Source organism: Podarcis tiliguerta (genome assembly GCF_965153285.1).
Source record: "Podarcis tiliguerta genome assembly, chromosome: 6".
In the NCBI taxonomy this organism is placed as follows: Eukaryota; Metazoa; Chordata; class Lepidosauria; order Squamata; family Lacertidae; genus Podarcis; species Podarcis tiliguerta.
The window spans coordinates 79759975-79772847 of record NC_139539.1 but is presented as its reverse complement, the minus strand read 5'-3'; the positions used below and the strand labels follow the sequence as shown (position 1 = coordinate 79772847).

Genomic DNA, 12873 nt, shown 5'->3' with positions numbered 1-12873 from the left:
AAGTGGTTAAGTCAAGCTAGCCACATGACCCGGAAAGCTGTCTGTGGACAAACACTGGCTCCCTCGGCCTGAAAGCAAGATGAGCGCCGCAACCCCCGAGTCGCCTTTGTCTGGACTTAACCGTCCAGGGGTCCTTTATCTTTTTTTACCTTTACCTGCTGTTGCCCCAGTTGTAGCAGCACTAACACTCCCAAGATTTTCAGGGACATTTCACTTCTCACTTCCATGCTCTGATGGAATCCTTCAGAGCAATGCATTTAGGGTGAGGTGGCCCCAGAGGGAGCTTGTGCTACCACAACGGCCACGATGATGAAAAAGACTGATGAAAGTTTAACAGCATTTTAATACCACTTAACAGAGGCAACTAAACATTAAATATTGCTTGCTGCCGTAACAGCAAAATGACAGCGAGCCAGGCATCCCCCAGGGCCGCCTTACCCACAGAGCTTCAATCATAGAATTGTAGAGGAGGAGAATCCTAGAAGGTGTTGTAAACAATAAAAATCTGTCCTTTTTCCCTTATGGGGTATCCAAGAGCCCTTATAGAGTCCTTACGTGGCTTCCCTATTGGTAGGAGAAAATAACAGAGGCCAACCAGAGAATATTGAGAAGCAAAGCAGCTAGTAAGCCTGATCTTTATTGGTCTGTTGCAACAAGGTGCTCCCCTCACATGCAGGAAAGGAGGAGGACCTCGAACAATAGCATGCAAGGCCTTATATAGACATTTTAAACTCCCTCCCCTGGAGCTCAAGACCACCCCTCCATACATAATACCTACATCACAGAAAAGGTGGTCTACAACAGAAATTTGAATGTTGTTGTTTTTCCTGTCTGCCAGGTTATCTGATAATGCCTTATCTGATTGCCTTTCCTGGTAGTCTTTTCCTGGTAGTCTGTCACCCTTTGAAATGGTGAATACTAAATTTCTGTAACAAGGAAGGTTTTTTTCCCCCATCTCCTCCCTCCTTGCAGAGAAACAATTGGTCAGCTTGGGAGTCAGAATGGTTTCAGGACTGTCTTCCTGTGCTGCTTCAGACATGTGGTTTATATATTTATGCACGTGTTTGCTTGGTACATTTATGAACATTTATTATATATCTAAGACCTTAAAATTCTTATTACAATGGGACCACAAGGATCACCTCGCCCAGCCCTCTTCTATGCAGGAATCTTTTGCCCAACATGAGACTCGAACCCATCAGATTAAGATTCTCATGGTCTACTGACTGAAGAGATCTACTTTCTGTCATTGTGGTTACCTGATCCTTTTTCCAAATCGCCAATGGCTACTGGCCACTTAAAATTTCTAGGAACAAGAAGAACTAGAATAAAAATAAACATTGTAAGGTCCGAGAACCAAAAGGTTCTGACGTCTCGCCAAGCGACCATTTCTTATCAAAATCACTTTCCAGAACAGGTGTTTTTGATGCGCACCCTTCAAACTTCCCCTTTTATCTGTCTTTTTCCACAGGTATCAACTGTGAGCTGGAAATTGACGAGTGTTTGTCACAGCCTTGCCTGAACGGCGGAACCTGTCATGATAGACTGGGTGGCTATTACTGTTCCTGTCCACTTGGCTTCCTGGGTGATCTCTGTGCCGTCAACATTGATGAGTGTGCAAGTCAGCCATGCCTCAATGGGGGGCAGTGTATTGATGGTATCAACGGGTACGTAATCTCAGTGTTGGGAAATGTGCTTACAACAGATAACAAGCACTTGTTTCCATTATCCTAATAGATTGGAACCACCTCTAGACCAGGTAGGCTGAGAATGTGAATATTAATAAAATATATATATATATATTTATACCCCGTCCATCTGGCTGGGTTTCCCCAGCCACACTGGGCGACTTCCAACAAAATACTAAAATACAATAACCTTTTTTTAAAAAAAAATCTTATTAAAATTTGACCTTTCACTGATTCCAGCTAGAATCTGGGTATATTTAGAAATATAGCGGAGACCTCAACCCAGCCAAAATGGAAAAATTGTGATTTTTCTCTAAAATATGATTCTTCCATTTATGGTGTGCGATGGAGACTGCTTTCCTTAGGAAAATATATTTTAGGCATTCAAAACTGGGGGTAATGAATAATAAAATAATAGAGCTTTAGATTTGGACTTGGAATTGAACAGTAGCTGTTGTTTATGCCACTATACAGGTCATCTAGTTCATCCTCTTGCGTAGTGCTGGAATTTACATTGTCATAATAATGATAATAATTTATTATTTATAACCCGCCCATCTGGCTGGGTTTCCCCAGCCACTCGGGGCGGCTCCCAACAGAATATTAAAAACACAATAAAACATCAAACGTTAAAAACTTGCCTAAAGAGGGCTGGCTTCAGATGTCTTCTAAAAGCCAGATAGTTGTTTATTTCCTTGACATCTGATGGAAAGGCATTCCACAGGGCAGGCGCCACTACTGAGAAGGCCCTCTGCCTGGTTCCATCACCTCAATTCTCACAGGGAGGGAACTGCCAGAAGGCCCTCAGAGCTGGACCTCAGTGTCCAGGGCGAACAATGAGGGTGGAGATGCTCCTTGAGGTATACTGGGCTGAGGCCATTTAGGGCTTTAAAGGTCAGCACCAACACTTTGAATTGTGCTCGGAAACATACTGGGAGCCAATGTAGGTCTTTCAGGACCAGTGTTATGTGGTCTCGGCAGCCACTCCCAGTCACCAGTCTGGCTGCAGCATTCTGGATTAGTTGTAGTTTCCAGGTCACCTTCAAAGGTAGCCCCACGTAGAGCGCATTGCAGTAGTCCAAGCACCACTCTGGCGATACAGTTTGCAGGCAGGCAGCCTGCATACCAGATGGAGCTGATAGAGAGCTGCCAGATGGACATCCAGCCTCTTTTAAAATACCTGCTTCAATGAACACCCATGGGGTCTGGTACCAAGCTCCACTTATACATCAGAACAGAGGTGGCTCACCTGTACCCTCCAGATGTTGCTGACTGCATAATCCTTTGGCTATGATGACCAAGCCTGATGGGAATTGTAGTTCAGCAACATCTGGAGGGCACAGATTTAGCCATCCATGCATTAGAGTGTCTAAAGCGGCGATGGGAGACCTGTAGTCTCCCAGATGTTGGGTATCAAAGCAACTACTGTATTTTTCGCTCTATAGGACGCACCGGGCCACAAGACACACCTTGTTTTTAGAGGGGGAAATCAAGGAAAAAAATATTACCCCCCCAGCCCCCAAGAGCAGTGGACAGGCTAGAGCTTCTCGGGGCTGTGGGGGAAGCCCGGGCTCCCCCCCCCCCCCCGCCCAGCCCCAAGGAGCAAAGAAGCCAAGGCAGCGAGCGTGATCCATCCCACTCGCTGCCTTGGCTTCCTCTTTAGCTTTGTGCAGCCTCTCCCGGCTGGAGAGGCTGCGCATGGCTATGGCAATTCCCCCACCTCCCGCAGAAGCCCTTTAAGGAGCGTGCGGCTCCGGCGGGCTTTTCTACAAGGAGGGAGAAGGCCACGTCAGTCCCTTCTCCCTCCTGGGGAAAAGCCCGCAACAGCCGCACGAAACTTGTGTGTGGCTCTTGGGGGCTTTTCCTGTCTGCCTCCCCCCTGCATTCGCTCCATAGGACGCACAGACTTTCCCCCTTAGGTTTTAAGAGGGAAAAATGCGTCCTATGGAGCGAAAAATAAAGTACTTAGCAACAACTGCCAGGCAAGCCCTGAAAAAACAAAACACACTAAAGTATCAAAAGTTTGAATTTGTGTGTGAAAGAAACAAACAGACTACCAAATTAAAACCAGTTAAATATTGCCTGGTTCTCACGGAGCTGACAAACCTATGGCTGGGTTACACAACTTCAAGCCGCTGACTGAATCTTCTTCCCGACTAAAACACGAAACCAGAGGAAGGCTAGGCTGCAAGCTTCCTCACTGACACCCACTTTGTTTTGCACAGGAAACATTTTTGTATGGGGGTGAATTTATTCATGGGAGACACCCAACCATTTGGCTGAAGTGATACAGGCCAAAGGCCCAGATAAAGAGAGGTTTGCCACCTGAGTGACAGCTGAGCCATAGTTTCCCAATGACTGGATACGAATCCATTTCAAGATAACTGCAATATCTGAATCCAATGAATTGTGGTGGTTTTTAAAAAAGAGAGACCTGTTCAGATTGAAATGGTTTCTGATCAATAGCTGAGCGGTCTCAAAAGCAGACTTTGGAATTAAACATTGAACGCAAAAAGCGTTGCATTCTCCTGTCGCGGCAGAACAGATGTCACACAGAGGGAGAATTCCCTGTTCTGCTTGAATTGAACAATAGCAATTATTTATGCCACTATGCAGTCGGTGTATGCCAATAAAGCTGTCCACTGAACTAATCTTTCCAATAAAGACACAGGTTTTCTGCTCTCATTAGATAAACTGAAATGCAAATGAGCACTATGAATGTCATGAAAGGCTTAGAGGACACACCAGCCCAGGGAGCTAGACAAGCGTTTATTATCTCTCTTAAAAAAGGAACAGAACAATAACAGGAGACTCCAGGCTCTTGCCAGATACTACAAAGGCTAGTGCCACCCACTCACTAAACTATTTAATGACATTATCCATGCACACTTTGCAAAGGTGACTCTCAAGACAGTTTTGAACGGCGATGGTTGTTTTTAACTAGACCATTTGATTTTGGGAAATGATAAAATTTGAAGACAGGTGGGTGCAAATTCAGGAGCATGAACATGAACTGTGAAAATTGAAAGTTCACCTTTTGACAATTGGAAGTATAAATCTGCCCATTTCAAAATGTAAGGTTTTCACCAAACGAGAAGCAAAGTTTCATGGCAGATCTAGGGATTACGGGGGGAATGGTTTGCCTTTCAAGTGAACCCCTCATCTAGAAACTTTCTTACTCAGGAACACCCGTCGTACACTGGTATTATGTTTTCTGATTTAATATTGGGAAAAAGAAATGCATATTATAGATAGATTCTTAAGAAGTATGACTCATTGGGAATATGAAGCAGTGGCGTAGCGTGGGGGGTGCAGGGGGGGCCGGCCGCACCGGGCGCAACATGGGGGGGGGCGCTCGCACTCGCAGCTCTCTGCCCCTACCTGGCTCACTCACTCTCTCTCACTGCAGTGCTGGCTGTGCGAATCCGATCCGAGCCGCCGGGTTGCCGCCCACTGTGGAGGGGAGGGTGCCAGGCGTGCGGTGCGGTGCGGAGAGAGAGCGAGGGACTATCTGGGGGAGGGACAGTGCAGTGGGGGGGGGGCGCAAATTACTTGACTTGCCCCGGGTTAGGGGGCGCAAATTACTTGCCTTGCCCCAGGTGCTGACAACCCACGCTACGCCACTGATATGAAGCATTGGTGCTAGGCAAATTGTGAAAAAGAGAAGTGGAGGCTGCTGAAATGGAATGGAGAAGTAAGTGAGCTAGGCAGAAAATGAAGAGGGAACTTGGATAGGAAATCAGAAGGTGTAACTAGGTGTATAGGTATAAGATGCTCTGATGATTCAAGGTTGGGAAAACTGTGGTTCTCTGAATGAGACTGGACTCTGATTCCCATCATTCATTGACCCAGCTAGTTGGGTCAGATGGAAGCTGGTGATAAGGATGGACAAATCTATTCCTTTCAGTTCTGTAAGTTTCTCATTTTTTCCAAATCTTAAATTCAGTTCTCTCTCCACATTCCTACAACAATCTGCATTTTAAAAAAGAAAACCTCATGAAAATTCACCCACATTTTAGTGCAAACTTCTCCTAGTAAACATGTTTCTGTATGCTGCTTTGACTAATATGTACATTTTGCAAGCGATTTCCCCGAATGCATTTTAGTGTGCTGTTTGCACTAATAAATACCTCTTGACGTTACATTAGTATATGCATTTTTGCATGCAGTACTTGGCCGGAGAACCTTATTGCAAAATGCGGAGAAGTGCAAATTTCAAAGAATAGCTGTGTTTCGGTTTGCACGTTGTTTAGGAAAGTGTGAATTGGTAGGCTTGCCTTTAAAGGCAAACGGAATAATAATAATAATAATAAATTCCCATCTCCAGCTGGAGCTCAACAACAACTGAAGGGCTACAGATTTCCCATCTCTGTAATAAACACATCTATGGTTAGGGGGACGTGGGGATGCGGGTGGCGCTGTGGGTTAAACCACAGAGCCTAGGACTTGCCAATCAGAAGGTCGGCTGTTCGAATCCCCGCGATGGGGTGAGCTCCCATTGCTCAGTCCCTGCTCCTGCCAACCTAGCAGTTCGAAAGCACGTCAAAGTGCAAATAGATAAATAGGTACCACTCTGGTGGGAAGGTAAACGGCGTTTGCGTGTGCTGCTCTGGTTCACCAGAAGCGGCTTAGTCATGCTGGCCACATGACCCGGAAGCTGTATGCCGGCTCCCTCGGCCAATAAAGCGAGATGAGCGCCGCAACCCCAGAGTCGGCCATGACTGGACCTAATGGTCAGGGGTCCCTTTACCTTTACCTTATGGTTAGGGTGGAGTCTCCCCCTCCAGGCACCTCTCCTACACGTGCTCATTCTCTATGGATATGGGACACCCAAGGGGCTATGGACCACTGCAAGAGTGTAGAAGAGGCAGTCAAGTATGAAAGGGCACCTTCTGAATCTGATTCAATATAAAAAATTAAAGAAACATACTGGGGAGGGGCCTTGATGCAACAGCTGAGGAAGAAGGGTGGAAGCAAATGTGGGTCTGAAAATCTTTGCACGAGCATCGATTTTTTCAAAGACGAGCCCACAGACCGAGGATGGCATTGATTTAATCAATTTTATTGCAATGCAGGTATAGCTGCAACTGTACAGGCAGCGAATATATGGGCCTTCACTGTGAAACGTTAATTCCTTTCTGCTGGTTCCACCCATGCCTCAACAATGCTACCTGCGAGGATGCAGTGGACAGTTACATTTGCCACTGCTGGCCAGGTAAACTCTGTTTTCTCTCTCTCACAAGCTCCCCTCTCTTTTAACTGTTGTGAGCTCTCTGTGTAAACAAACAATAAAAATATATTAAATTATGCACCATAGCAGCGTGGATTCTATGCAGGCAGCCCTCCACGGTTTACCGGGGGGGGGTTACATTCTGAGCCACCACACGTGTCAGTGAAATTGTGTATTATTGGAACCCGTTGAAAAAGCATGCAAACATCCCGTTCTGCCCTTTTGGTGAGGTTTCAATGACATCTTCAATGACATTTGTGGGTCACTTCCAGGTTCGGTGCAATGTGCCATCCTATGCCCTTTTAAAATGTGGGTGGTTTTTTTTGGGGGGGGGTGTTATTGGGTTGTTGTTTTAATTTGGATTGTATATTTTGTGGTTTTGTATTTTGATTTTGTTCTGTGAACCACCCTGAGACCTCCAGGTACAGGACAGTATAATAATAATAATAATAATAATAATAATAATAATAATAATAATGATGATGATGATGATGATGATGTTCGTGTACACAGTTGTGCACATGTTGAATGTACATAAATGGGGGTTCGGGTGAGCCTGCCTGTACCAAAATATGCTGAATGTCAGCAAAATAATATTAGGCAATTGAAACAAGTTTATAATACAGTGGTGCCTCGCAAGACGAAAAGAATCCGTTCCGTGAGTCTCTTCGTCTTGCGGTTTATTCGTCTTGCGAAGCAAGCCCATTAGCGGATTAGCGCTATTAGCGGTTTAGCGGCTATTAGCGGCTATTAAAGGCATAAGGGATTAGCGGATTAGCTGCTAAAAGGCTATTAGCAGCTTAGTGCCTTAGAAAAAGGGGGTGGAGAGCGAAAAAAAACCCCCAGGAATCGCAAGACATTTTCGTCTTGCGAAGCAAGCCCATAGCAAATTCGTCCTGCGAAGCACCTCCAAAACGGAAAACCCTTTCGTCTAGCGGGTTTTCCGTCTTGCGAGGCATTCGTCTTGCGGGGCACCACTGTATATGGATTTAGTATGCATTATTTATTCCATTCCTTTTAATTGCAGAGTGATGCAGTGAGATATACAGGTCCCTAATGGTTCAGGTCTGGAAGCCCTGCTTAATCCTGCTATGGCAATTTCACAAGGCATTGCCAGGACACATTGCCATGGCTTTTAAAAACATAAATACGTTTAGATTCTCTGACTGGCACGGTCCGCACTAGCTACCAAATCCAGCAGCTTTTATGCACTTGCATGGAGTTGCTGAAGATCACCCTGCCTGCACTTCTTCTGATTTGCTTTTTATTTTTTAAACTGGTGCAATAGGGGACAGCAGTGTGCACCTATTGAATGGGTGGCTCTTCTGCTCTTAGTTAGTGATGATAGGCCGAGCGACTGTGACTTCCCTACAAGCCACTGATTGAGTCCATGTGTCTTGCCTGGCTGAAACTCTATCCAACTCCTCTTTCCATGGCTTTCATGCCAAATACATGCAGTGGCTCCCCGTCTGTGGAATGGTCTCCCCAGGGAAGTTTGCCTGGCGCCTTCATTATACACCTTTAGGCGCCAAGCAAAAACGTTCCTTTTTAACCAGGCCTTTGGTTGATCTATGCCCTTTTAAAATGTGGGGTTTTTTTTGGGGGGGTGGCTATTGGGTTGTTGTTTTTATTTCTATTGTGTATTTCGTGGTTTTATATCTTGATTTTATTATGTAAACCGCCCTGAGACCCCCAGGTATAGGGCAGTATAGTGGTAGTTACGGACTCGATCTGTTCCGGGGTGCTATTTGCACCCTGAAAAGTCCGTAACTAGAGCACCGCTCCTGCGATACAGTGCTTCTGCGCATGTGCAAAGTGCACAGAACGCTTCAGCGCGTGCACCCACAGCAAAACCCAGAAGGATACACTTCCGGGTTTGCTGTGTTCACAAGCCAAAAAGACGCAACATAAACCTAACGCAACACGAGGTATGGCTGTGTATAAATTCAATTAATAATAATATTAAAAGATGGCTACAGAAGTGGGTTGATTTCTCCTACAGCTTTCCTCACTCTCCCCGGCCTCATCCTTTCAGGCCCCTCAGATGTTCTGCAATATTATCTTTGCTGCTTCCACAGCGAATATAGCACAAGCCCAAATAATGAACAATGAGATCGCGGTCCTCAACAACCTGAAGTTACAACCCCTTCTCAATTCTGCAGGCTATACAGGGTCTCACTGTGAAACGGACATAAACGAGTGTAGCAGTAATCCCTGCCTCCACGGGAGTGAGTGTGTGGAACTATCATGGTCGAGCTGGTATGGAAGAATACCAGAGCTACCTTCGGAGTTCAGCTACCAGAGAGCATCAGGTTATGTGTGCAGCTGCCGTGCAGGATTCACAGGTAACGCAACCTCCAGATTTGTAGACTTGGTTTTTTTAAGTGTCACAGTCTGAAGGGTCCCTCTGGTGGACTTACGCTGCAATAGAGGCTTAGGGCTGTTTTGTAAGCAAACGATTTGCCTTATTAGAAAAACCAGCCGCTAAACTGAAACAGACATGGGGACAAATAGAAGAAGACGCCTTCACCCCGGTGTGGTACCCCTTTATCACATACACAGCCCGCCAAGACAACAACAAGAACCCGGTGACAACATATGAATCAATCTGGCTAACCTGATCCAAAAACACACACACACAAATCTCACGACAGCCAACCAGAGACAACCAACCACACCCTAAGCCACCCCTCAACCTCTCTCGCCACCAAGGAAATAAAAAAGCGAATAGTAAGAGAACCCATACAAGTAATGTTGACACAAAACTCCACACATACACTAAGTAGAAGAATAGAAGCATAACCACCCGACCCCACCCTGCTTACCATTCCCCCCTCTTTCCAACTTCTTTAAACAAAACAGAGCTAAGCAGTTCTGCCCTGTTTCCACTTGCTGTTTTTATTTAATCCACTCCACTTGGTTTATTTAAACCAAGGACTTGTACATTGATCACTAATAATGAATCGTATGTTGTAGATATCATTGCAAAGTTAGCATGCTATTTTTGCGATGTACACATGGCATTAGAAGGCTTGGTCTTTTTATTTATACCGTTTATACTTCCTACGATCCTTGTTTGTAAGCAAACGATTTCATACATAGCTATGCTCCCGTATGGAAGAAACCAGGGGTAGATTATAGGTGCAGTCTCCTGTGTGATGAATATGCAATTGATTCTCTCTCTTGCTAAGCATATAAATGGTGTACAAATTGTGGTCCATTTTCACCTTCCCTTGAAAAGCAGAGGAGTGCAGAGCCAGCCAATGCACAGAGGCCAACAGCTATAATCCTGGCTCTTCTCCATGTACAGATAAAAAGTTGATTACAATTTTGAGAGTATCTCGTTTGCCTGGCGGCATTTCCGTTTGTTGCGTTAATAACAACTCTTTATAAAACAAAAACACTTTTAGAAATGGAATATATATATGTGTGTGTGTTTCCTGGGGTACGGTGGGTTGAATCCACCTCAGATCATTGCTCAGTCCTAAACGCATAATAAAATATATCTGTGATTTGCTTCAGGAGCTAGGTTCCTGCAACTCATCTGGCTTCATTCTGGGAAATGTTATTTCCATCAAGTTGTGTGCATTTCGGGATATTAATTAAATAAAGGATGCAGGTGGCACTGTGGTCTAAACCACTGAGTCTCTTGGGCTTGCCGATCACTAGGTCAGTGGTTCGAATCCCCACAATGGAGTGAGATCCTGTTGCTCTGCTCCAGCTCCTGCCAACCTAGCAGTTCAAAAGCACACCAGTGCAAGTAGATAAATAGGTACCACTGTGGCGGGAAGGTAAATGGCATTTCCATGCGCTCTGGTTTCTGTCACGGTGTCCTGTTGCACCAGAAGTGGTTTAGTCCTGCTGGCCACATGACCCAGAAAGCTGTCTGTGGACAAACGCTGGCTCTCTTGGCCTGAAAGCGAGATGAGTGCCGCAACCCCATAACCGCCTTTGTTTGGACTTAACCTTCGAGGGGTCCTTTACCTTTACCTTTTTACCTTATTAATTAAATAGTACTGTTCTTCTCATTTAGCATCCTTTCCAGGCACTGGCTAATTATTACAAAAAAATACAGAATACCCTCTGCCTCGTTTTTAAGTTAACTTTCAGCATTTCTTACATTTCAACATACAATAATGCTAAAATACAATACAATGCATTGAGTGTTCAATTTCAGCCAGAGTTTTGCAAGGTTGAGCCCCAGAATATACTCTGGGTGCTCGTGCAGGCTACACACTCATTTCAGAAAATATTATGTGACACCATTTAAATTTCCAACAATTCTCCTGCTGCCTCATCATTCCATTGTATTGCGATAAAATAAAATTGGCATTCGCCACCAGTTGCTGGAGGCAGAGCAAGTGTCAATGTCAGTGACCCTAGCAACTCTTGAGTACAGATGCTAGGTCTGATCCTAGAACACGTTTTGAAAACCACTGCCCTTTGAGTCTAATTTCCTGAACAAAGTGGGGTATTTTGAATATGTCTGCTGTTATATGCTGTGGCCTAAACCACAGAGCCCAGGGCTTGCTGATCAGAAGGTCGGCAGTTCGAATCCCCGCCATGGGGTGAGCTCCCGTTGTTCGGTCCCTGCTCCTGCCAACCTAGCAGTTCGAAAGCACGTCAAAAAATGCAAGTAGATAAATGGGTACCTCTCTGGCGGGAAGGCAAACGGCATTTCCATGTGCTGCTCTGGTTCGCCAGAAGCGGCTTAGACATGCTGGCCACATGACCCGGAAGCTGTACGCCGGCTCCCTCGCTCAGTAAAGCAAGATGAGCGCTGCAACCCCAGAGTCGTCTGCAACTGGTCAGGGGTCCCTTTACCTTTACCTTTACCTTTACCTTTACTCTCTTTAAAATATATATATAATTTTATTGTTTAAGAACAAACACGAAACAGCATCCACTGACCTTCCTCACCACCCCTTCCCCAATTCCTTTGCTTTCCAGATTCTTCTGTTTAGCTTTGATTCCAATTGGGTTTTTTTAGTTGCAATGTGGATTTGCTCAAGAGTGGGTTTCTGCATCTTTTGTAACTTTAAAAATACAATTTTAAAACAATATTCTTGGCAGTTAATATGAGCAAAGTCCTTCTCAGTTGCCGATCGTGAAAAAGGACAAACAGAACACCACCGCGATGGGAACAGTGATTCCTTCCATTTGCAGGGAAATGTGCGGGCTCTGTTTCATGTTGCACCATCAACAGATTAATGAAGCCCTTGGCTGATTAGAGATTGCTGTAATTTGTTTGACAGTTAACTGAGAGCATGGGCCCATGGGTTCCTGAATGTCCAGCAGTCACCTCCAGCAATGACAGGGGATTCATGAGCATATTTCCTAACAATTCTTCCAGGGTCAGTGAGTGGGACGCACAAACACACTGTTTGTTCTACAGATTGATCAGCACACATGATATTTCTGAAGGTCAGTTGCTGTCAGGGCCTGGCTGGACGAGGGGGAGTGGTGGGAGCCTCCAGCAGGAGAACCCCCTAGAAAAGCCAAGGGAGTGGTGGTGGGACCCTGAAGATAGGTCAGAGGACCGCCGGGGATGGGCAGAATGGTTGGATGCTGAACAAGCAACAGGCTTCGGTGAGAGAGAGGAAGAAGAGGCAGAAAGTACTGCAGATGTAGGCCAGGCAGCTGAGGAGGAGGTGAGGGCTGAGGCTGCAACAGATTCAAAGGAGCCAGCCAGTCCTACTGTATTCATCTCCCTTCCTCCCTTGTCTCCAAAGGCATGGAGGTCTTTGCATGTAGAAGAGCAAAGAGCTCAGAAAGCACAGAGAGTCTGTCCCCGACAGAGTTTAAGACTGATAAGGAAATAGCTGGACAGGGAGGAGACTTAAAGGAGTCACAGATTGGCAGGTCTGGAAATTGATTTACGGGAGCCAGTCTTGTTCATAGGCTTCTCTGTTTGGATTCTGCTTCCTTGAATAAAGAATCAACTTTACTGCTCAT

General features: G+C 45.4%; 1 protein-coding gene across 2 annotated transcripts in view; it reads left to right on the top strand.

Annotated features, from left to right (window-relative positions):
• CRB1 (crumbs cell polarity complex component 1) overlaps positions 1–12873 on the top strand; it is a 152891-nt gene that overhangs the window by 63015 nt on the left and 77003 nt on the right. For both annotated transcript variants that reach the window (XM_083445273.1, XM_083445272.1), the window contains exons 3-5: positions 1472–1667; positions 6764–6903; positions 9081–9263. In XM_083445273.1, coding sequence (XP_083301399.1) covers positions 1472–1667; positions 6764–6903; positions 9081–9263 — 519 coding nt within the window. The remainder of the gene's footprint in view (positions 1–1471; positions 1668–6763; positions 6904–9080; positions 9264–12873) is intronic.